General features: G+C 32.2%; 1 protein-coding gene and 1 long non-coding RNA gene across 9 annotated transcripts; one reads left to right on the top strand and one right to left on the bottom strand.

The window, feature by feature from the left end:
- Positions 1-392: 392 nt before the first annotated feature.
- Positions 393-14,048, top strand: LOC131595772 (uncharacterized). 8 transcript variants are annotated; one of them, XR_009282078.1, is made up of 12 exons: positions 393-677; positions 932-1,031; positions 1,239-1,293; positions 1,460-1,497; positions 1,585-1,723; positions 1,976-2,068; positions 2,532-2,580; positions 3,097-3,295; positions 3,400-3,577; positions 3,968-4,142; positions 6,647-13,819; positions 13,900-14,048. It is a non-coding gene; the product is annotated as an uncharacterized LOC131595772 (long non-coding RNA). The 8 variants fall into 8 exon arrangements; XR_009282077.1 differs by having other exon boundaries at positions 13,937-14,048; XR_009282079.1 differs by having other exon boundaries at positions 9,641-13,819; positions 13,937-14,048.
- A 3,977-nt stretch (positions 14,049-18,025) lies between these two features.
- On the bottom strand, positions 18,026-20,672 carry LOC131595773 (benzyl alcohol O-benzoyltransferase-like). Its single transcript, XM_058868241.1, has 2 exons — positions 20,176-20,672; positions 18,026-19,077 (listed from the first exon to the last, which is right to left on the bottom strand). Exons 1-2 carry the CDS (start codon positions 20,611-20,613, stop codon positions 18,136-18,138), a joined length of 1,380 nt encoding a protein of 459 aa, XP_058724224.1. The 5' UTR covers positions 20,614-20,672; the 3' UTR covers positions 18,026-18,135.
- Positions 20,673-25,574: the final 4,902 nt, after the last annotated feature.

Here is a 25,574-nt window from a genome sequence, read left to right on the forward strand (position 1 = left end):
TACGGAAGCAACGTAACTTTTTTGCAGATAAATTCATTGACAATGTGAAGAATGTAGTGGTTGAAAGTGATTATTTACCTGAAATTCAGACTCTTCTTGCTCCTTTTGATTAGTTGCACCAAAAACTTTGAGTGTTGGAGTGAAATAAGGTATTGATGAAGTAGGGTTTTTAGGATGTGAAGTATGATGAGTGTGGGGTGCTTCCGGATGTGGATCTACGGAAACTAGGGACAAATGTAGAATTTTGCGTGGTGTGTAAGATAAGCATGGGGTGAGTTGAATTTTTTTTTTGGGGGAAAATAACAAAAATTGAAAAGAAAATATTTTTTTAAAAGAAAAACTAAGTTAAAAACTAAATATATATACTTCTCTTTACAGTTCACTATGGCGTTTACTCTGTATACATATCTCATTGTCACCAGTTCATTTAGTTCTCCGTCTCCGATTAACTTCTTTCTCTGATATCTCGGGCTGATCTTTTCTTCTGTATTCCTCAATCGATCTCTCATCCACTCTGTCGTGTCTGCTGGTTACATCTTCTTCCATCCTCACTCTTCGAACTTCTGAGGATCTCGTTTCTCAAGCTTCAACTTCAAATCCTAGAGCTTAATTTTCGTCTTCTTCGTGCTTACTTCGGCGTCGATTTGCTTCTTAACAGAGTTTCAAACGTGGAAACGGTATAGTTTTTTTGAATTTATTTTCAATTGAACACATTTATTGTAATTTTATCATTGAGGTATCATGCAATTTTTTTCCATTTTTCTATTTAGGTTTTACATAAATTGAATTTAGGTTACTGGATTTATTTATTAAACTCGCTTTAATGTGTGAGATAGTTGATATTTCATTATTTTCCGTTATCTATTGTTAGATTGAATAATTGTAGCTGTACTTGTAATTATTATATGATATTAATACAAATATATTTCAGGCTTCATCATTGGCGGCGGTAAAGTTTATGATGCCAAATTCTTTGTGTTTGTCTGTCTTCTTATAATTAAAGTTGGAATTTCTGACATATTTCGATCGCGGTAAGTTTGATAAAGGGGAATCGTTGTATGTTGATATGATGGCAAAGGGATGGATTTCAAGTTTTGAATTTTTTCTGCACACTAGAATCATATTCTGACAAGTTTAAGAATTGTATAGAAAATTCATAGTTTAAAATATGAAGAAGGAAAAAAAGGCTTTGGCTTGTGAATTTTTAACATTTTTTCTTTATACGTGTTAATGAACAGGTTCTTTGTAACAGTGATGAGCTTGGAAATTCTCTGGAGCATAACATTGTTCATGGTATATGCTTACTCTCTATTCATATAATGTTTGCTGATTCAACGAATTCTCATAATGATAATTGTTTTTGGATACATGGTACCTACATTCTTTTTAAGACCAAGTTAGTTAGGCCTGATTGTTGCCAATATAGTTACTAATGAATGTTATAATTTCTATATTCCAGGATATGTCATATCTCTCATTAGCTGCATCCTTGATAATGTATACTTCTAATTTCTCTTTTTTATATCCTTTCTTTTGACGGGTTTTACTAAACTAGATTGTGTTGGTTCCATGTGTCGTTGCTAGCGTCTTTTCATGGAAAATTTATTGAAACAGAAGCTCTCAGAACTTCCAGAAAAATACAGAAGAAACTCTCTTCTAGCTTTACTTTATGGTCTCATTGCCAAATTGTTATTGTGGACCTACTGATATGCATATATCTGAGGTATGTCTATGAAAATTTTCTGCTCAGGGTTTAGATTCTGGGTTCACGTGAGTGTGTTAAATTTGCTTGTTCACATTCTTCAATTTGATAGTCTATTTATGTTTATCATTTCCTCTCTTTTATTGAGTTCGGTAAGTTGTACCTTTGAAACTTCATATGATATAGCATTAAATTATTCTACTAATTATCTAGTTATTTGCAGTTTGGATTGTTTAGATCAAGAAAAGTCTAATATTCATTTTCTATTTTTAGGTTCTTTGTATAGGGTGATGGTGCATCTTCCAGCTCGAGTGGCTTTCATGTCAATGGGCTTAATATTTTTATTGTTTGAATTCTTACAATGAGGTATGTTATCTATGCATAATTATTTTCCACCTTTATAATTTGTTTGGTTATACTCATACTTAAGCTATAACATCAACCCTTATCCTGTATTTGTAGATCAATTAATTAACATTCATGTTCACTTAAAGACTATACTCTCTGAAAGCTGTCGACATAGAATGTGTGCTATCTTTCAATTAGTCGTTTTATTTGAGATAATTTTAGTTGTTTTTAAGGATAAACGTTGAATCTGATTATGAAAAGATCAGAAAAATTGGCTTTTGTATAATTGTTAGATCTTAAGTGATTGAATATTTCTGTGGGGATTGTTTTTTCAATAGATGCATATTAGTTTTCTTCGCCTCACATGCATGTATATAATTTTTTTTTTACATATTCTCTTGTTTTTTACTAGATGCATATTGGTTTTCTTTGCTAATGTGTGTCAGGATAATTTATGAATTTGCAATGTTGCTTTTCTTAGATCTCGCTCCGTGGGAAAAGGATATCATGACGAAACTATAATGAATGAGGTACTTATTGCTACATCAAATTAATATACAAGCTACCTTTAAAAGGTCATCATAACAAATAATAACAAATAACTTCAATTGATTGCACATTGATGTTCATTCATCAATTTGAGGGAGATTATTGTATTTTAGGAAAATATTTTGTTTTATAGATTTTATTTTCTGTAATGCATACAAATTTTCTTTCCTCTTTGCTTAGTTTTAGGATAGCCATTAATATACTTTATGGGTTAAGTTTATACTATGTTTTAGCCTTTTGGCTTTTGTACATTTAATAATCAGAATATAATATTTGTCTCCATGTTTTAAGTTCATGGACATAGTATTATTAGTTTACTTGGAATGTTTCTAACCTTTGATTTTGGTGTTGTGTCATCAAAGTTATCCTGGTTATTCTTACTTTAGTGACTATGTCCTTTATAATTTTGCACGAACTTCGTGTTATGTATTTTAAATTTTCATTGTAACTTTTGTAGAATTATGTTGTTTTGATCGAGTGAATGTTTTATTTTGCAGGCTCCTCATTTCCATTATAATTTTTCAGCCGCTGCACCTCCAAGGACCTACCACCAAACAGGGAATTTTTCATCATTTGCCAACCCAAGAAGCCATGCTTTCCCGCATACTAATTACAGACCAAATGCCTCTACTAACTACAGACCAAGTGCCTCTACTAACTACAGACCAAATGCCTCTACCAACTACATACCAAATGGTAATGTATCAGCTGATTTACAATTAAGAACTAGAGACTCATGTCTTCAAATCTTTATTTCCTAATTATTCAGTGGTTTTGAATGTATTTTCTTGTCGAATCAGGTTAATGCAAGTGGGCAATTTGTTGGAGTAGCATAGATGCTTGGGCCAGTAGACTTCAAAAAAGGTATCAAGTTTTGGAAACTTGATAAATACAACGGGTTCTTCCCAAATTAAGTGGCACATCATCCTTCAAAATAATGAGAACAAGTGTGTAACTTTCCATAGGGACACACAAGAGGTAATTCTTACTTCTAATGATGTTAACATAATTCTTCTTTCACAGAATCCGAGGGAAACAGTTGTTGCATAACCAAAAAAAATATTGTGCCCAAGTTGTACTGAAAAATTTGAACTGGGCCTAGTTGTTCACAAATTGTCAAAGTGATCAGCAGCATCAATTATCTGTTTGTGGAAATAATTGTTTCATCAACAAGACTAATAAAATTTCTATTAGAATAAATATATTTAAGATAATTGATTAGTTGTTACCGATACTAATCCTGGTTCTGGTTTTTTCGTTTTGAAGGAATTGTAACTTTTATTATACTTCATCTATTATACATTTTGATTTGATTCAGTTTCTGTTGGACACAATTTATCATTAAACCTGTAATTGTCTGGTTTGCAGATTGGACTGAAACAGGATCTGGAAATGCTGAAAATATTTAAAAGTTATCCAGCTAAGACTTCTTTATTGGATGATTTTGATTTCTACGAAAATCAAGAGAAGTTACTTCATTCGCAAAAGACTACTGAGCATACTGGCCAAAAAACAGGAAGTGTACAACAGTGACAATTACTATGTAAGTTCTATTTCCTTTGTTTAGAGCACTTCTTATATATCTATGCTATTGCAACATAGAATATGTGTGATTCATTTCAAGGAGACAATTATTCCTTGCATGCTGTGATTTTGTTTCTCTTTTGTGTTCTTATATTGATACTGTTAGATAATTATAGTTGATGTATTCCACCAGTTTAACTATTCATTCCTAAAATAGATTCTGGTTGTGTTCCTTGCCTGAGTTCATACCACCGTGGTTAGAAGTTGGAGTTGTCTCTATCCTCTTGAATCGAGCATGATTCACAACTTCTAACCTCTTGATTTGCGCCTGCAAATCTGCATAACTATACTCAATGGACTCTGCATTCTTCTTGACTCTGGTACCCGGCCATTTACTGAGTTTCTTGTTCCCTGACCTTTCTCTACCTCTCTGACCAAGAGTTCTTCAGAATTGATGTAGGCTTGACCTGGGTTAAGAGATCGTTTAAGCTACATGCTTCTTCTAGCCCTTAATCCCTTTTTAAATATTAAACACTTTAATCTATTGTTCGTTCCCCTTACTTCTACTGCTACTGTAGTAAACTGATCAATGTACTCTCGTAGGATCTTCTTGTTCTTTTGCGGCTTTCGAGCAGTGAATTGAGCGGTAAAAAAGACACAGTTTCTTCTAGGCCATCTTGCTTGATATGCACATCTGGATCTCCTATGCCATCATAGTTGGTCCAACTTTGGGGGTTTCTCGAGAGATTTAGGGATCCTACTATTGAGACGCGCCTCGATAGCGGGTTCCTCTTCCGCCAGGGAGCTCCCATGGAGTGTGACTGCCTCCTCTTCCGACAGACTCATGTTGTGGGGGGGGGGGGGGGGGGGGGGGGGGGGGTGTATGAAGTTCTTGACGTCGGGTACAATTCGAGTATCTAGGGGTCGCTCTACACTGAGAAACAATGTCAACAAAGATTGGTTATGGCACAGCTCCCCGATGTTTCCTTGCGTATAGAATGGTCCCTAGAGTGTTTCCAACGGTAGTTCTTTAATACATTGCTCCAGCATGGCACAACCCAAAAACCAATTTTCACTATTGGAGAGAGTAGTTCTTTCTCCCGCTGGCGCTATGGTTGCATTAGGATGCAACGGTGCTTTGATGAAAAGTAACAATAAAATATTCCTTTTTAATAGTGGGTAGTTATATGAGTTAAATTTGTGGGGTCCAAAATGAGTTTTTTTTAGAATTGCACTATTGGAGTAAAAATTGAATGAATTAGTTCAAAATGATGTAGCCTAGTAGGTCCTACAAAGAATTCAAAAATGAGTAGCACCATTGGAGATGCTCTTAGGAGGAGCATACTGCAAATTTTGTTCGATTCAAAGTACTTTTTAAGCTAAAAAGTGTGAACTCCAGGTTATAGACACTGTTAAGTAGATCGTTAGCCTTTTGCATACCTATATTGGCTTAACGGTTGCGATGGAGGTTGCTTCGAGGTCTCGCCTTAGAGTGGTTGTTAAAAAGATTGAAAAGTCAGAATGCCTTGGAATGTGCCCTGGCTAATTGTCTATGGGACTGAATTATTCTGTTTGGGAATTTCAGTTTCGAATGTATGTCAAAGGGAAAAGATTATGGAGTCACTTGAACGATGTCTCTTTGGCACTGTTAGAGACAACTGACTTAGACGCATGGGAAATAGAAGATGCTCAGATTATCACTTGGATTCTCGGTACTATTGATCCTCACATGATTAATAATTTGCGATCTTTTTCCACTGCTCAAGAAATGTGGAACTACTTGAAGCGTATCTATAACCTAGACAATGATGCCAATTGTTTTCAGTTGGAGCTAGAGATTTCCAATTACAAACAAGGTAATCTATCTGTTCAAGAATATTATTTTGGTTCTTTGAATTTGTGGGCAGAACACTCTTCAATTATACATGTTGATGTTCCCAAGAGTTTTCTCGCGGATGTCCAAGAGGTATACAATATTAGTAGGCGAGATCAATTTCTCATGAAGTTTCGTCTAGAATTTGAGATTGTCAGAGGTGCTTTGCTGAATAGGATTCCTGTTCCTTCATTAGATACACGTGTTGGCGAACTTCTCAGAGAGGAACAATGCCTTGCTACTCAAGGATCCATGTCTCATAATGCTGTTATTTCTGAGCCTGCTATGGTTGCATATGCTGTTATCTCTAACCTGAAATAATCCAACAGATGGTACTTTCCGCTCTTTCCACCTTGGGAATTCACGGTAAGTCTTCGAATGTTTCTTGCCCATGGTTTCTTGATTCTGGTGCATCCAATCACATGATAGGCTCTTCTGAATACTTGCACTATTTACATTCTTACCATGGTAATCAGAAAATTCAAATTGCCGATGGTAATGCTCTTTTTATCACTAATGTTGGTGACCTCAACTCTGATTTTCGGGAGGTGCTTGCATCACCTGGACTTGCTTCCAATTTGTCATTTGTTGGTCAATTTGTTGATAACAATTTTAACGTAAATTTTTCTCGTGATGGTTGTCTTGTGCAGAAACAAGTGTCGGGGAAGGTGGTTGTGAAGGGGCCTAAAGTGGGAAGACTGTTTCCACTCCAGTTTATTTCGAGTCATTTATCTCTTGTTTGTAATAATATTTTGAATTCTTATGAGGATTGACAGAAAATTGGGTCATCACAACTCTGCTATTTTGTCTCATTTATTTAAAAATGGTTTGTTGTAAAATAAGAATGTTGTTTCTAATGCCTCTCTTTCATGTTCTGTTTGCAAATTGGCTAAAAGTAAAACACTTCCTTTTCCGTCTGGTGCTTATCAGGCTTCCTCTTGTTTTGAAATGATTCATAGTGATGTATGGGGTATGTCTCCTGTAGTTTCTCTTGCTCGCTACAAATAATTTGTCACATTTATTGATGACTAGTCGTTTTACTTGGATATATTTTCTTCGGTCTAAATCTGAAGTGTTTTCTATGTTTAAGAAATTTCTTACATATGTTGAAACTCAATTTCATGGAAGTGTTAAAATTTTTCGCTCCGACTCTAGTGGGGAGTACATGTCTCGCGAGTTTCAGGAATTTCTTCAACAAAAAGGCATTTTGTCTCAACGATCTTGTCTCAATACCCCTCAACAAAATGGGATGGCAAAATGCAAGAATCATCATTTGCTTGATGTGACACGCACTTTACTTCTTCAAGCTTCTGTACCACCCCGATTTTGGGTGGAGGCTCTTTCCATAGCTGTCATCTTGATCAATCGTCTTCCTTCTACGGTTATTGATCTCGATTCTCTTTTTTTTCTTCGTCTTTTTAAAATTCAGCCTAATTATAATGATATACATACTTTTGGGTGTTTGTGTTTTGTTCACTTAGCTCCATTGAAAGGCATAAGCTTGGAGTACAGTCCGTTCAATGTGCATTTTTGGGATATGTCACTCTCATAAGAGATTTGTGTGTTATGATGTCACTAACCATCGTTTTCGCATTTCTAAGAATGTGACTTTTTTTATTATCAATTTATGTTTCCTTGTGTTTCTCCTGCCATTGATGATATTGTTACTCTTCCTAAGTTTTCTATTATGCCTCACTCTATAGAATTTTACAAACCAGGGCATGTATATGTCAGAAAACATAGACAATAGGTTCCCACGCCCCTTCTCGACGCTAAATCGCCACCTGATCTTGTACCGGTTGAACCACGACGATATGTCGAATATCTCGCGCACCAGATAGATATTCACCAGACAGGTATGATTCCTTATATACCTCTCTGACTGCCACTCTCTCTAGCATATATATTCCTACTTGTTACTCACAGGCTATTAAAGATGTTCGATGGATAAAAACAATGAATGAAGAGCTTCAAGCTCTTCAAGAGAATTTCACATGGGATATTGTCTCTTGTCTTCCCGATGTCAAACCTATAGGTTGCAAATGGGTGTATTATGTGAAATTGAATTCTGATGGGATCCTCAACCGTTAAAGGCTTGTTTGCTTGCTTTAGGAAACAAGCAGGAATATGTAATTGATTATGATGAGACATTTGCACCAGTTGCCAAAATGACAACTGTTCGCACGATCATCTCTATAGCTGATTCTAGTGGGTGGTCTCTTCATCAAATGGATGTGAAAAATGCTTTTCTTCATGGTGACTTGACAGAAGATATTTATATGACTCCACCTCAAGGATTATTCTCTTCATCTAAAGGAGTGTGCAAGCTTAAACGCTCCTTATATTGTTTGAAACAAACACCTAAAGCATGGTACGAGAAATTCCGCTCCAGTCTACTTGGATTCTCCTTTACTCAGAGTCAGTATTCATGGTACATCTGCTGGTATTGTTCGACTTCTTTTGTATGTTGATGATATGGTTATTATTGGTTCTGATCATGCTTCCATTCAGTGACTTAAGCAACAGTTACATGCCTCATTTCACATGAAAGATCTGGGTAATCTACATTACTTTCTCGGTCTTGAGGTTCATTCTACATCCAAGGGCATCTTTCTCCATCAACACAAGTATGCTACGGATTTTTCTATGGTCGGTCTCCAATCGGCTAATCCGGTAGATACTCCTCTTGAGGTTAATGTTAAATATCATCGTGATGATGGTGATCTCTTGCCTGATCCCTTATTGTATCGACAACTTGTGGGTAGCCTTAGCTACTTGACTATTACTCGCCCTGACATATCTTTTGCTGTTCAACAAGTAAGTCAATTCATGCATTTTCCTCGCCATCTTCACTTGCCTGCGGTTCGTCGTATAATTCGCTACTTAAAGGGAACCTCTCACCGCGGATTATTCTTTTCTGTTGGAATTTCTCTTAAGTTAAGTGCTTATTGTGATGTTGATTGGACAGGGTGTCTTGATACTCGTCTATCTGTCACTGGTTGGTGCATGTTTCTTGGTTCTTCATTGATCTCTTGGAAAAGTAGGAAGCAAGCAAGAGTTTCTAAATCTTCTACTAAATCAGAGTATCGTGCCATGTCTGCTGCTTGCTTAGAAATACTTTGGCTTTGTGGTCTTTTGGCTGAACTTTGATTTCCCCAAACAGAGCCAATTTCACTTTCTGCTGACAATACAAGTGACATTCATATTGTTGCAAATCTTATTTTTCATGAATGCACCAAACATATAGAAGTTGATTGTCATTCCATATGTGACGCCTACGATGATCGAATGATATCACTTTCTCACGTCAGTACTCAGTTGCAGGTTGCAGATATTCTTACCAAGGCTGTTCCATATCCACGTCATCATTTTCTTGTTAGCAAATTGATGCTCCATGGCCAGCCGCATCAATTTGAAGGGGGATGTTAATCAGGAAATAATCCTTGTATTTATTGTGAATAATTTACTTTCATGGAATAGAAAATTAGTCGTTACGAGTTGTGATTAGTCGTTACGAGTTGTAATTAGTAATTATGAATTGTAATTACCTACACTATCATATATAGTATCCAATACAATGAGAAATGCATGAAGCCAATTTTACTGACACCTATGTCTTTATGTGGATGATCTATTGGGCATAGGTTCTAATGAAGAGGAATTGACAAAAGTTAAAAGCAAACACGTAGGATGAGTTTGAAATGTCAGACGTTTAAAAGTTGACATACTTCCTAGGAATGGAAATTATGAACACCAAGCATGGAGCTTTCTTGCATCAGAAGAAATATATAGAACACAATTGTGAAGAAGTTCAAGAGGAGTAATTGCAAACTTGCAAGTACACCTTTGGAAACCAACATTAAATTGAAGAAAGAGTCGGATGATGAACTGGCGGGTAACACTCTGTATATGCAGATCATTGGTTCATTGAGGTATCTTTGCAATACAAGGAATGATATTTGTCATAGTATGAGACTGGTTAGTAAATTCATGAAGAAACCAAGGCTAATTCATCTACTTGCATAAAAAAGGATCCTAAGATACATTAGAGGTACAACAGACCATAGAGTATTCATGCTAAATCCACAAAACACAAGAATGTTAGCCAATGTGTATGGTTATTTTGATTCATATTCGAGTGGTGATCAAGATGATAGAAATAGCACATTTGGTTACTTGTTCATGCTTGCATTAGCACCAATCTTATGGAGTTCAAAGAAGCAAGAAATTGTGGCTCTCTCTACATGTGAGACAGAGTATGTTCCAGTCTCCTATGTTGCATGTCAAGCATTTTGGTTAGAGGTGATACTTGAAGAACTGAATGTAAGTGACTGTGGGCAGATCAAGTTGCCAGTAGACAATAAGTCAGCAATTGATTTAGCAAAACACGCTATGAGTCGTGGTAGGAGTAGACACATAGAGATGGGGGTATTATTTCTTAAGGGATCAAGTTGGTAAAGAAAGATTGAAGATTGAGTATTGCAAGACTGAAATGCAATTAATTGACATTCTATCAAAATCCTTTGAAGCAAGCAAGATTTGAAGACCTCAAAGGATTAATGGGAATGAAGAACTTAAGAAATCTAAATTAAGAATGGTATTAGATATGTCATTCAATTTTAGAAGTTAGTTATAATGTAGCTAGACAACTATAACTAACTTCACATCTGGTTACTATCAGTTATGCAAATGGTTGTTGTCAGTTATGTAAGTGGTTAGTGCTGGTTATGCAAATGGTTACTAACTGAATTTTGTTAGTTAGTAGTATGATCTTATATAAATGATGTAACACGTGTTTGTAACTTTCAATTCCATTCCAATAATTCCTCTCTCTCTCTCAATTGCTCTTTATTCTATTCATTTTCCTTTTATTATTGCCTTTCATTTTTTACATACCTAAACATATAATTCTATTTAACCAATAATTCTTTGAACTTTATTGACATCAAACAAAATTTGACATGGAATGAACCTTGTGATGAAGAGAAACTAAATTATGTATCATTTGAATTGGTGAACCGCGTGTCGAATAATAGTAATACAATCTACTATTGTTATTTAATAGAGTTAAAACAAAATTTTATCTACAATTTCACTGTGCAAGACATTTTTCTTGCAACTAGAGTCAAACTTGATCCAGAAATTGGATGCACCCAATTTGACATGGGTTTCAACAAATGTAGCTTGTCCATTACTTTGAAATACAAAGGAAGTCTTAATCTCTCACCAAATCAGGCATCTCTCTAGTATTCTTTTAATTGTATTTGACATATTTGCAAGTGTTGGGAAAAGTCAATACAATTATTGTTTGTTTTCATTATTATGGTTCTTCTGTGTAAAAGATTCCAAGTAATATCTTTGGAATTGTTATGAATCATAAAGCAGATAAGGAAACTATTTTAACGAAATATTGTTTGGAAGATGATCTTGAGATTGATTATGTTCTATAATCATCTATTGTTGTAGAGGAAACGCCAGTTGTTGATTGGTTAACTATTAATTCTGTTTATCCATCTATACTCGAGTGTATGTATCATAAAGCCAATATACGTATCGAAGAGGATTTTGTTTGTCGTTGCATATTGCGAAATCCTTTGATTTTTACTCCGCATAATGGTCGTAATTACATCACCATAGGTATAATGGAATTGAATGGAAACTCACCACTTGAAGTAAAAGATGATAGAAGTTACTACGTACAAGAAGTTCTTTAGACAAAACAAAAGTAAAAGATTTTTCGTAGATTTTATTCTCAAGTTAATTTATCTACTTGGGTGCCTTATCTATTTACTTAGCCAAATATGAGTTCATCAAACTAATGCATTCTAATGTATTAGAGTGCAATAGTTTAATATACTCATATTTGACCAAGTAGATAGATAAGACATTCGAATAGATAGATTAACTTAAACATCTACAAAATATTCACTTACTTTTGTTCTGGCTAATGTACTCCTTGCATGTGGTAACTTCATCATCCCTTACTTCCAGAGGTGAGTTTCCGTTCAATTCCATTATATCAGTGATGTAAGTATGACCATTATGCGGAGTACAAATCAAAGCATTTCGCAATATACAACTGCAAACTAAACACTTTTCAATACGTATATTGGTTTTATGATGCATACACTCGAGTATAGACGGATAAACGAAATTAATAGTTAACCAATCAACCATTTGTGTTTCCTTTATAGCAATAGATGACAACAAAAAGATAATCAATCTCAAGATCATCTTCCAAACACCATTTCGTTAAAATGATTTCCTTATCCGTTTTATGATTCATAAGAATTCCAAGCACATTTACCTGAAATCTTTTACACCGAAAAATTTAAATAATGAAAACAAACAATAATTGTATTGATATTTCTCAACACTTGCAAATATGTCAAATACATTTAAAAGAATAGTAGACATATACCTGTTCTAGCGAAGAGATTAAGACTTCCTCTGTATTTTGAGGTAGCGGGCAAGCTACCTTTGTCGAAACCCATATCAAATTGCATGCATCCAATTTTCGGATCAAGTTCGACTCTAGTTGCAAAAAAAATGTCTTGCACATTAAAATCGTAGATAAAATTTTGTTTTAACTCTATTAAATAACAATAGTAGATTGTGTTACTATTATTTAACACGCGGTTCATCAATTTCAATGGTACATAACTTGATTTCTCTTCATCGTATAATTCATTCTCTGTCAGATTTAATGTAATGTCAATAAAGTTCAAAAAATTATATAGTCAAATAGAACTATATGTGAAATATGAAAGACAACAATAAAAGGAAAAATAAATAGAAGATACAAGAAGTTACCAAATTTCTTGCCCACATTAGAAAGAACAAGATTATCTATGTACACTCCAATCTGGTGATGTTGTTTGCATGCTTCAAGGCATGCAATATTCTTTTTGTATCACCTTAAAGAATATTTTAGCCCGAGTTAAGCTAACCATAGAGGGTAAATGAAATTGACACCTTGTTTAGTCCTGACTAGCAGTGCAATTGCTCCTTAAGTATCTGCAGCATCAGTTCCCTTCCATATTTACAGCTCTTAATGAATCAACAAGTGCAAGCACAGCGAAAAGACATTGGACATTCCTCTTGAGAATGTCACCTACTGGAAACTGCTTCAGTAATTCATGAAGTGCAAGTGATTCATTTTGTTTACCTTCCGAGGCTCCTTCTGCCCAAACTCTTGTTAAAGCTGAAACAATGTCTTCAGCAAGAGCTTCAGCGGCAATAAAAGGATAAAAAAGAAGATTGGCTAATGCAGCAACATCAGTTTCCGCAGCATCAACAGAAGATGTTTTATCTATTTTGCCCATTTTGCTCCAGCAGCGGCGATTGTCCATTTCCTGTCATCAACCTGCTGAGTTAAGATCGCTAACAATTGAACTGAGTAGTACTCTTGATGCTGCTCAATAGATAATCCCACCAATAATATCACTTTCTCGTTTCTTAATGATCTCTCATATTTCAATCCTTTGACAACACAAGCTTGTCAATGGAAGTATCAGATTACTTTGCCCATCAGGAGCAGCCGTAGTTATAACTCCAATTAAAAACCTTTTTTGAAATTATTTTTGAATATGCTTGAACAAGTGATTGGTACAGTGGTTCGATTTATTTGTTCGATTCAGCGGTTCGGCTCATCGGTTCGGTTCAGTGGCTCGGTTCAATGGTTCAATTCATCGGTTTTGTTCAATAGTTCGGTTCAATGGTTCGATTGATTGGTTCGGTTCAATGGTTCAATTCATCAGTTCTGTTCTTTGGTTGGTTCTTCGGTTCGGTTCATCAATTCGGTTTATCGGTTCGTTTCAATGGTACGTTTCATTGATTTGGTTCAGTGGTTTGATTCAGTTATTGTTAGATTTTCTGATTTTTTGAACCATCCTAATCGCAGATACTCTTGGTGTTACTTTCTTCCTTTCAACTTGCAGGGTCTTTTAAATATTTAAGACAATTTTTCAGCTCTATATCATTTATACGTTGGTTGTCAAGGATTGTGGATGAGAAGAAGTTGGTTGGAAATATGGCTGCTAGTGGTATTTATTTAGTGTGCTAATGTCATTGTTATATTGTGTGTTAATATTGATCGTATGATATGTGTACTGGAATGCAAGGGGTAGTTAGGAGGAGTAGGTAATAAATGAATCTGTTTAATGTCACATTATTACATTATAAAGACGGCCTAATCAATCATGAGACTATGTTTTAAGTTAAAAAAGATATTTTGTCAAAAAAAAAAGTTAAAAAAGATATAAAATAAAAAATAAAAGATAATTTTAATAATTAAATATAATGCGCCAAAAACATATATATATATATATATATATATATATATATATATATATATATATATATATATATATATATATATATATATATATATATATATATATATATATATATATATATATATATATATATATATATATATATATATATATATATATATATATATATATATATATATATATATATATATATATATATATATATATATATATATATATAGAGGAGAGATCAAATTACACCCGAAGAGTTACACCACGAGTTACACTCGTTCAATAACTGCATCTCGAATTAATATTTTATAAATTCAACCGTTGGATTGAAACATAATATCATATAGATCATACCTATAAAGTTTGAGCTTAATCTATAATGATTTACTATGTCATTGAATTACAATAAAATTAACGTTATATGAAAGCTCATTTTGACGTTAATCTTTGGATATCTTGATGATATAGTAAATCATTATAGATTAAGCTCAAACTTTATAGGTATGATCTATATGATATTATGTTTCAATCCAACGGTTGAATTTATAAAATATTAATTCGAGATGTAGTTATTGAACGAGTGTAACTCGTGGTGTAACTCTTCGGGTGTAATTTGATCCCTCCTCATATAGAGGAGAGATCAAATTACACCCGAAGAGTTACACCACGAGTTACACTCGTTCAATAACTGCATCTCGAATTAATATTTTATAAATTCAACCGTTGGATTGAAACATAATATCATATAGATCATACCTATAAAGTTTGAGCTTAATCTATAATGATTTACTATGTCATTGAATTACAATAAAATTAACGTTATATGAAAGCTCATTTTGACGTTAATCTTTGGATATCTTGATGATATAGTAAATCATTATAGATTAAGCTCAAACTTTATAGGTATGATCTATATGATATTATGTTTCAATCCAACGGTTGAATTTATAAAATATTAATTCGAGATGTAGTTATTGAACGAGTGTAACTCGTGGTGTAACTCTTCGGGTGTAATTTGATCCCTCCTCATATAGAGGAGAGATCAAATTACACCCGAAGAGTTACACCACGAGTTACACTCGTTCAATAACTGCATCTCGAATTAATATTTTATAAATTCAACCGTTGGATTGAAACATAATATCATATAGATCATACCTATAAAGTTTGAGCTTAATCTATAATGATTTACTATGTCATTGAATTACAATAAAATTAACGTTATATATATATATATATATATATATATATATATATATATATATATATATATATATATATATATATATATATTGATTAAAGTGAGATATTGGATGGGAAACTACTGGTGGGTATTGGATTGGAAACTCATTTTGTGATCTTCATTTCATGCTATTTGTGAACTATTTGAAATTTTATGGATTGCTGGTAATTAAGTTAATTCAAGGGACAGATTTTGTTTTTGAGCTGTTTCTATTTTTGTTGTATTTGTATTTGTATTGATTAGTTACGTGCCACATGTTGTTTGGTTGCATTTGTTATGTAGAATCTTTATTTTTTTGGAATCGGGCATTAATAAGATCTACTTTATTTGTTGTGAGGGCTCCATTTGAAAGAACTGGACAAATTTTAAATAATTATAAAATTTAAAAATGTGGTACTAGTCACATGGTCATATGAATTATGATTTATTTTTCCTGTCTATATTTTTTATATTAAACAATAATTCTTTTTATTAATTAAAATTATTTTAACCGTAACACTTGAGAGCACCAACAAACTTAAGATGCAATGTTAAATATTTGAGCCTGAAGTCTCTTTGTGAGTTGATTGATTTTCGAAGAATTCGAGAAGGAAGAATTTTGAAGAATTATCTATAAGTTAATGTGTTTGAAGTTTTAAAACAAAATTAAGAAAACAATATTATATAGTTAAAAACACTTAATTTCAAGAATTTTTATTTTATGTGAAAGTAAATTGAGTTTTTTATTTATGAAATTATGAGTTTTGGTGTAAATTTTTGAAAAATCCAAATAAAATTGGTTGATGGGGTTTTTAATGCAATTAGATGAGTAATTTTAAAATTACAATACAATTATAGTTTTATGCAGTTGCGAAATCTATCGTATCAACAATATTGCAACTGCAATTAGGATTATGAAATGAAATTTAAAATCATTTCCTAAAACTAACTCATAAAAAAAAGTCTAAAAAATCTCTATATTCACATTCCATGATCGATCAAAATTTTAACACATCCAATATATATATTAAATATATATGTAGATGATCTCATCCCATCTAGTAGCATGAGTTTAGGTTATTCTTTATAATTTAATATCCAAAGTTTAGACAAAATAAGAGCATTAGAAGTCTTTTATGGGTCAGAAATGTTTTTGTTTAAACTATTTTTCATAAATGAAATCGAACAAAAAATTCTAGTTTTAGATTTTGTTCCAATTTATAAGTTTATAATTTTGTCCATAATATGCTTTTGTTCCAATTACTTCATTTATGATGCTTGATTTCTACTTTGTATATTGTTGTCCATAATTCATTGAATTGAGGTTAACAAAGGTTCAACCAACCATACGTTTTTTAAAGTTTGGGGAGGTATTCAGATTTGTTTGCAAATTTGAAAGAAAATGGAGGGATAAAATGAAAAGAATTGAATTATTTTAGTTGATTTTTTTTTTAAATGTGCGACTTTATTTATAATATAAAATTCTTCTAATTTGAAGAGCTCAAATTTGTTTAGGAAGAGGATTTTAGAGATTTACATATATTCTTCAAATAAATTTTATATTGTTATAATATTTTGAAAAAATAAAAAATATAATAATGATAATTATTTATTTATCATTGTATACAAAATATAATTTCAAAAAATATTAATTTTTTTTATTCTATAAATTCACTTAAAACATAGACAAATTTTACATGAAAGACTAATTTTAATATTTTATAACATTAATATAAATTATTAAAAATTGAAACATAGACAAAATTATATTTTGTAAAATTTTTTATCTCTAAAGTAATATTTATGAAAAACTATTTGAAATAACTTCAAATTCAAATTTAAATAGTTTTTTAAAATTTTGATATTCAAAAAAATCATACCAAAAGAATAAAGTTTTTGAAATATCATTTTAAGAATAACAATTTAAATCAATTTGTTAGTTAATATTTTTTAAAAAAACTCGAGCATTCTTAACTTAATAGATATTAATACCTGATACTAAAGTCAAAAAGAGCATTTTTTTTTTTTTTTTTTATATTTTTCTCTCGTTCAAAACCATGCATGAGATTTTCATCTTCTTTGTAAAAAATTTTTTTAACAAAAATATATAATATTATAAAAATCATTTTAAAAAAATTTAATCAAATGGCCTATATCCTACTTGTGATTTACAAATCTAATTGTGATTTACCACGAGAATATATATCCATCTACAATTGAATTATATAAATTTATTGTTGAGTGATTTTTTTTAAAGCGAATGGAAATCCTTATTTTTTTTGGAGTTTTGTTATAATGTATTTTTTTAATAGTTGTATTTATATTTTTCCAACATTAGATTCATATAATAGCTAAGATTTATTATTAACAGAGATTGAGCTAAAAATATTGATCGGTTCCTAATTATATCATATGATGTTTAACATTTCCTTTTTTTCCATCGGTATTTAGTTTGCCTCGCATAATGAATTTTATTAAGAAACTACTGAAAAATTAACATAACCACCAACTTACTAAGATTTAACTCTACAAAAAGATTGACCATCTCGATTATTCTCTTGCAACATGCTACATACATATTCTCACAACAAACGTAACAAAGGAAACTCAAACAAACATTTTTCAAAGTCTACAAAGAAGAAGTAATGAAAGCAGATCCTGGACCACTCTGAGTAGGTTTGTTAACATTGTTGTTAAGCACACTATCCAACTCTACAACAAACCTCTCCATAGCTTGAGCTGGCAAACAAACCGGAATAACCAAACCTTTCTCTCCTTTACCATTTACAAAAGGTATATAAAAGCTAGCAACACCAGGAACAGCACCAACTCCTCCTTTAGCTGGTCCACCATAAAAAGCTTTTCCCCAACCAAAATCAACATCTCCAAACCCAGCACGTGTCACGTCAGACACAAGAAACGACCTCAGCACAGTAAAATGAGGTCGTCCCTTGAGAACCATTAAATCTGCAACCGAATGCATATACTCTTGAGTGACGTCACTTTTTGCTTTTTGAACTAACTCCAATGCGTATCCCATTGGATTTTTTATTAGCTTTCCCGCCGTTGTAACAGCGACGGGAAATGCAAAAGCGTTACCGTAGAAACCTTTTGGTAAAGGTGGATTAAATTTGCTCCGTGAATCAACGATGCAGATTATACGAACTTCTTCGTCTGCATCTGGCTGTAACGAGATTGTGCGACAACGCCATAGGCATGCGGTTAGGGTTTCGAAATTGGAGCGTTTTTGTTGGTGAGGCGGAAGGAGGGCGCGAATTGCGGCGAGTTCGGTGGGGCCGAAGAAGAAGGAGCGGTGAGCCATGTCGTCTAAGGGGATGATGGTTCCTTTAGGGTCAGGTAATTGTTCGTATTCACGATGAGTACATGTTACTCTTGGTGGGTTTCTTGCATCGAGAAGCTCTCTTTGCCAGAGTGGTGGAATTGAAGGTTGTTTCATTCCGCGAGATATTTCGCCTAAAGCGCTCATGAATTGGGTTAAACCTGCTGCATCGCTCATTGTATGGTTTAGGCGTAGAGCACAAATGAAACCGCCGCAGTTGAGACGCGTTACCTACAGGTGTAATTACAATTCAAATAAGTGAGTGAACGATTGAATCGATTAATTAATAATAATTATATTTTAGACACTTTTTTATTAAATAAAATGATAATAACTAACTCACATAATGATAAATATTAGAGTTCGAATTTTGATGATAGCGTTGAATCCAACCATAAATTATTCGTTGAATTAGGATTTGAGATCAGACAAACATTCTTTATAAGTAAGTTAAATTGGTCACCAATCAAATACATGGGATTATATATAAAAACAAATTAGGCTATGAATATTTGGATGGATCTGGCATATTTTCCATATGTGTATATGTATGCGGTTACACTTTCTCTTCCAAATATGTATGTGGTCCCAATGTAAATTTTTTTGATAACATGTATGTATCATTGAACTCTTTTCATTAACAGCAATAACATTTATCAGAGTATATATTTAATTGTAATTAAGACGACTCTATATAATGAGTCTTTTGTCTAAATTGTGACTATTACACACTTAATCACTTTCATTACTTCACTTGCAATAGTTGAATTCAAAAACTTATCTTTTTAACAAACAGAAGAAAAAAAAACTCTTTTCTAGATGAGTGGATAAGAATTACTAGATTAATTAATTTTTTTACGATAAATAAATTTGTGTAATTATAAAGATGACAATATAATTTATTAAGCAGATATCCATCCAATCTATCTACTAAAAATTCATCAAATTCATCCATTAAATAAAAATATGTTAAAATATAGATCAACTCCATTCATTTATATATATGAAAAAATCCAATTTATTAATAATTCAATCCATACCCATCTAATCTATCAATTTTGTCACCCCCTATCTAATTTTATAAGAACAGTTTTTAAAGATGTACAAGGCGACCTAAAACGAAAAGTCTCATATTTTTTCATGATTAAACTGTAATAAAAGTCTCATATTTTTTCATGATTAAACGGTAATAAAAAAAGGATTTTCATATATATTTTTTAGGATTAAATAGGATTTTTTTTTAAAAAAAATTTCATGACTCAGGACCTCTCATAATTTGAGATGGATCTGAATTCTACTATAGAAAATTTCCATGCATGATATAAATACCTGAATAACCATCACTGGAGTATTAAGCACTTCCGAAGAACCAGGAACATCAAAAAGAAGTTCCTCCAAACAAGGAAAAGGAGGCTGAAGAGCATCACCAAAATCCTTCAAACTAACATCAGCATCAGCTTCAATGAACAAAACACCATCTTCATTACAATCCACCATAAGTTTCCTACCAGGACCTTCCCTCAACCTACCAGCAAATGGATAATAAAACACAAGCGTTTCCGCAAGTGCTTTTCGAATAACATCAACAGGGTCTTTCCCTGCCATATTTGGATCATACTTGTAAAATTGTATCACTGGAATTTGGAAACGTAACCCATCTTGGTCATCAATGTCAGAGAGAAGTTTGATTTCATGAGGTGTTGGTTTTGAGGGAGTTACAAATTCAGGTGCACGTCTCTTCACTGTGAATAAGAGAGGCTGTGCCATGATTATTATGAACAAACGAGGATTGTGATAATTGAAGAAAGAGTGCTTGATTCTGAATGTTAAGAGTGTGGTGTATATATAATCGCAAGATGCAATGGTATGTCCCACATTGTGCTACTGCATTTATTTATTCAAACTATTCACAATTTTTTTGTGCATCTACCTTTTACCTGTGGACCCTTGAAAATTAATAAAAACTTAATAATGTGATAGATCAACCACAAGAAAAATAAATTTGTGAATAAATGGTCCAGGACCACACCATGGATTTTTCTATAAGAACAATTTTTAATAATCATCACATATTTTTACTTTTTAATGTGTTGTGCCCTTTAGTTTTGAGAAAAGGGGTGATTTTCATGTCAACCAATAAATTTTTTACAGAACCAAAACATTTTAACGTTAGACCACAAAAGCACTCATGATTGTTTTTTATAATGACACTCTTATGCCATAATCTAATTATGATTTAAATTATACCACTGTTAACTGGAGGAATTATACTAAATGGAAAAAAAAATCATAGGTATCACTTATTATAACATTATTTTATATATTTAATTAAATTTTCAATTTTCTTATTTTATCTTATTTAAATTCAAATAATTTTCAATTTTAATAAAAAAATTCCACAAGAAAATTGATTGTGTAAACATTTTGTATTGACTTATATTTTAATTTTTAAGGTTTCACAATTTTTCTTTTTATATTTTTTATTGAAAATTAATGACGTTGTTTGTATTTTTAATTATATATATATATATATATATATATATATATATATATATATATATATATATATATATATATATATAATTTGTAAAATTCTACTAACATCCTTATATTATGATTTGTCACGTTTTATAAATGACACGTTATATTAAAAATAAATTCAATTTTAAGTGAAACAAATATAAACTTAGACTAAAATTATTTGAATTTGAAATAGAATATTGAAATATGTCTTAAAAAAAATTTGTTGATGAAAAAAATAATTTTGAGAAGCCAAAAATTAAGAAGTCGAAAAACAATAAAAATGTTCGGTTTGAGCGGTTCTAATTCTAGTTTGGCTCGGTTTGCAGATCTCTTAATCAAACTTACTAATGTTATAGATCAATCACAAGAAAAATAAAATTCTGAGTAAATGGTTCAGGACCACACCTTGGATTTTTCTTGAATTTGAATGAGAACAATTTTTAATAATCTTCACATATTTTTCCTTTTTAATGTGTTGTGATGTGATATGAAGCATTTTAGTTTTATGCACGATTGTGTTTTAATCTGACTCTTTTGACCTTATCTAGTTATGATTTTAATTATAATACCGTCAATTGGAGGAGTTATACTAAATGAAAATAAAAATAAAAATTAATAGGCGCCACTTATTATAACATAATTAAAGTTTTGACTCTCTTTATTTTATTTACGAAATTAATTTTTTTATTTTAAAAAAATAATTTTAAATTTCGTTTGCATATATTTTCTTTTACTGAAAATTGACTATGTAAATATTTTAGAATAATACATAATTTATATTTTTAAATTTGAAGACTTTACAAAAGTTTATTTTTTTTGTTTTTTTCCTTATATTTTGTATTGAAAATTCACGATTTTGTTTTTTTATTTATATATTTTTATCTGTTAAGTTCTACTAAGGTTCTTATATTATGATATTCTGTCACGATTTATAAACTACATGTCATATAAAAAATGAATTTATTATTAAATTTTAAGTGAAAAAGATAAAAAACAGATTAAAATTATTTGAATTTAAATTCAGCGTATGAAAAAAAATAGAAAGGCCTAAATTGTAATTAAGGCACTAAATTTTTTATATTTAAAAAAGTTAAATAAATCATATTCCAAAAACTTATCAGAGTCAAATCTAGATAAAAACTGAAAGAATACTTATGAAAATATTTATTAATTATTTATTAAATAATCTTTTTTTTTGAATTAAAAGGAATTTTATTAATTCAAAAACAGTTAATACAAGCGACCCTCAAAAGGTCCAGCAAAATCAAACAAGACAAATCTAGACTAAAGAACTAAACCATAAGCCTAGCAATGTACTTTCTAAGATGAATGTGTTTCCATCCCCTGTATATAATACTATCAATAATCATATTAATAGTATTAAATCTATCATGAGTATAAAAAATGGTGGCATTACGAAGTTGCCAGATGCCGTAAACCGCCTCAGTGAACACAAGTTTCAGCATTCTAGCCTTCCAACCCTTCTTCTTCGTATTATCAATAATCCAATTCTTTTCAAACTCCCAGCCCTGAGGAACATGAGTGATCTCAGCCCATCTTAGAATGTGGCACCAAATCTCTCGAGTGGTCTTACACTGAAAGAAGATATGATGCAATGTCTCAGGTTCTTGAACACACAAGCTACACATTGAGTCTCGAATAAAGCCAAACCTGCACATTCTGTCCTTTGTTGGAAGACGCCCGTGACACAACAACCAGCATATGACTAAGGCACAAGGTCTTGCAGAGTTTTGGTACATCAAACTGCTTTAGGGAACTTTTGGTAATCCTGCCACCAAGGTATTATAAACCTTTTGGATAGTAAACTGTTTCTTATCCAACATACTAGCCCAGAGACTTTGAATTAATGCTAAATTCTCCCTCTGTTTCATAATAGCCTAAAGAATCCAAGTCCAAGAGTTCTTAATCGAAACCTCTAATACATGGATGCCTTTCATATAATAGGTATGAACCCACAACACCCATAGGTTATCAGCCTTGCAAACAATGTTCCATAGACATTTTAACATGGTAACATGATTCCAAACAGCCAGATTAATGATATTTAAACCCCCATTGCACTTAGGAGTACAAACAGAGGTCCAAGCAACTGGGCTTTTCCTGCTCTTCTCATGTTTCCCAGTCCACAAAAACTTCTACAGAGAGTATCAACTTTTTTCTGTACATACTTTGGCAGGGGAAAGCACTGAAGCCAATATTGGGCAATGGCAAAAACAATACTTTGAATGAGCTGAATCCTCCCTGCATAACTGAGGAGCTTTGAGGTCCAATGTCTGATCCTGTTGATAATCTTCTCAATGAGAGGTAAGTAGTGATTTATGTTCAGTTTTTTAGCTGCCAGTGGAACTCCAAGGTATCTAATAGGGAACTGTCCTTCATCAAACCCTGTCAACTGTTTGATTGTCTCTTTTGTATTTTCATCAATTCCACCACAAAAGAGTAAGCATTTATTTGGATTCAAGATTAGACCCGTGGACAAGGAGAACATATTCACAGTTGCTAGCATCAGTTCTATAGAAGTAGTGTCACCCCTGCAAAATAACAAAACATCATCAGCAAATGTGAGATTGGTTATACACAATTTCTCACATTTAGGGTGGAAATGAAACTTCTTATCCTGTTGCATTTTGGCTAGAAGTCTGGAGAAATACTCCATCATCAAAACAAAAAGCAATGGGGATATGGGATCTCCTTGCCTTATCCCTCTACAAGCAGCCATGGGTTGTGTCAAGACTCCATTGACATTAAAGGTATAGGTCACAGTGGTGACAGTGGCCATGATCCATTGGAAAAATTTGCTGGGCATCCCTATCTCTATCATGATGAGCTCAAGGGCCCTCCAATCCACCATATCATAGGCTTTTTGGAGGTCTGATTGCATCATACAACGAGGTGTCCCATGTCTTCTACCATATCCTTTAGTAAGCTCATAGGCTAGCATAATGTGGTTGTGAATGTGTTGGCCAGGAACAAAGGCAGCCTGGTTATGATTTATCACAATCTTCAAAACCTTACCTAATCTATTAGTGAGAATCCTAGCCACAATCTTGTAAAAGGTAGTGCATCCTGCTATGGGCCTGAATTCCTTTATGCTACTGGCCCCATATCCATGTTCAAAAAAATCATGGATGGCAGCCACCACATCTGTTTTTACAATATGCCAACTGGACTTAAAGAATTTGGCCCCATATCCATCTATGCCAGGACTCTTCATGTCTCCAATTCCTTTTAGGGCTTTTTCAATTTCCTGTATAGTTATTGGCCTCTGCAGAAATTCCCTTTGTTCCCAATTAACTTGTTTACCTTTCCTCATGGCTTCTATATCAATCTGAATGAGATTAGGGTTTTCAGCTCCCATAAGGCTTCCATAGAACTCAAGGACTTCTATCTCAATGTCTTTTTGATGAGTGATACAAGAGCCACCAGCCTTCTTTAATCGAGTGATACTTTTGGTTTGTTTCCTTAAATAATCTTTTTTAGTATATTATATTTAGTAATATTAATTTATAGTTTTTTTCTTATTTATAGTTTTTATTTATTAATTATATTATATTTAATATTATATTATAATTTTATATTTTATATTTTAATATATTAATAAACCTTTTTTACCAATATTTATTAATTAAGTATATTTAGTAAAATTTGTTTTGAATTAAAATTTAATTTTTTAAAAATAAAATATTTTTAGTGATGTAATTTTTATATCATAAATTTGTGACATATAAATCACGTCTCAACTTAACTTGTTTATTACAAATTAAAATTTAAACAAAAATAGTTTATTAGTGACATGATTTTCACGTCACAAATTTGTGACATGAAAATCATGTCGCAAATTTCCTTCGTTTTTTATAGAAAGTTGCGACGTAATTTTCACGTTACAAATTTGTGACATGGTTTTTCACGTCGCAAATAAGTTGCCACACGCTCCTCTACGAAGTATTCAGTCACATCGTAAAAAACTTGTTGTGACGTGAAAATCACATCGCTAATTAGATTTTAGTGTCAGATCAAAGGTTAGTATTTAACAAAAAAACATTTACTGTTGATATCAAAAATGAAGTCGAAACTGGACAATTGGAAAAACAGATTTTTGAGTTTTGGGGGTAGAATCACCTTGCTGAAATCGGTTCTTTCTAGTTTAGCCATTTTTCAATTGTCTTTCTATCAAGCTCCAATGA

The sequence above is a fragment of the Vicia villosa genome, linkage group LG4 (genome assembly GCF_029867415.1).
Source record: "Vicia villosa cultivar HV-30 ecotype Madison, WI linkage group LG4, Vvil1.0, whole genome shotgun sequence".
Classification (NCBI taxonomy): Eukaryota; Viridiplantae; Streptophyta; class Magnoliopsida; order Fabales; family Fabaceae; genus Vicia; species Vicia villosa.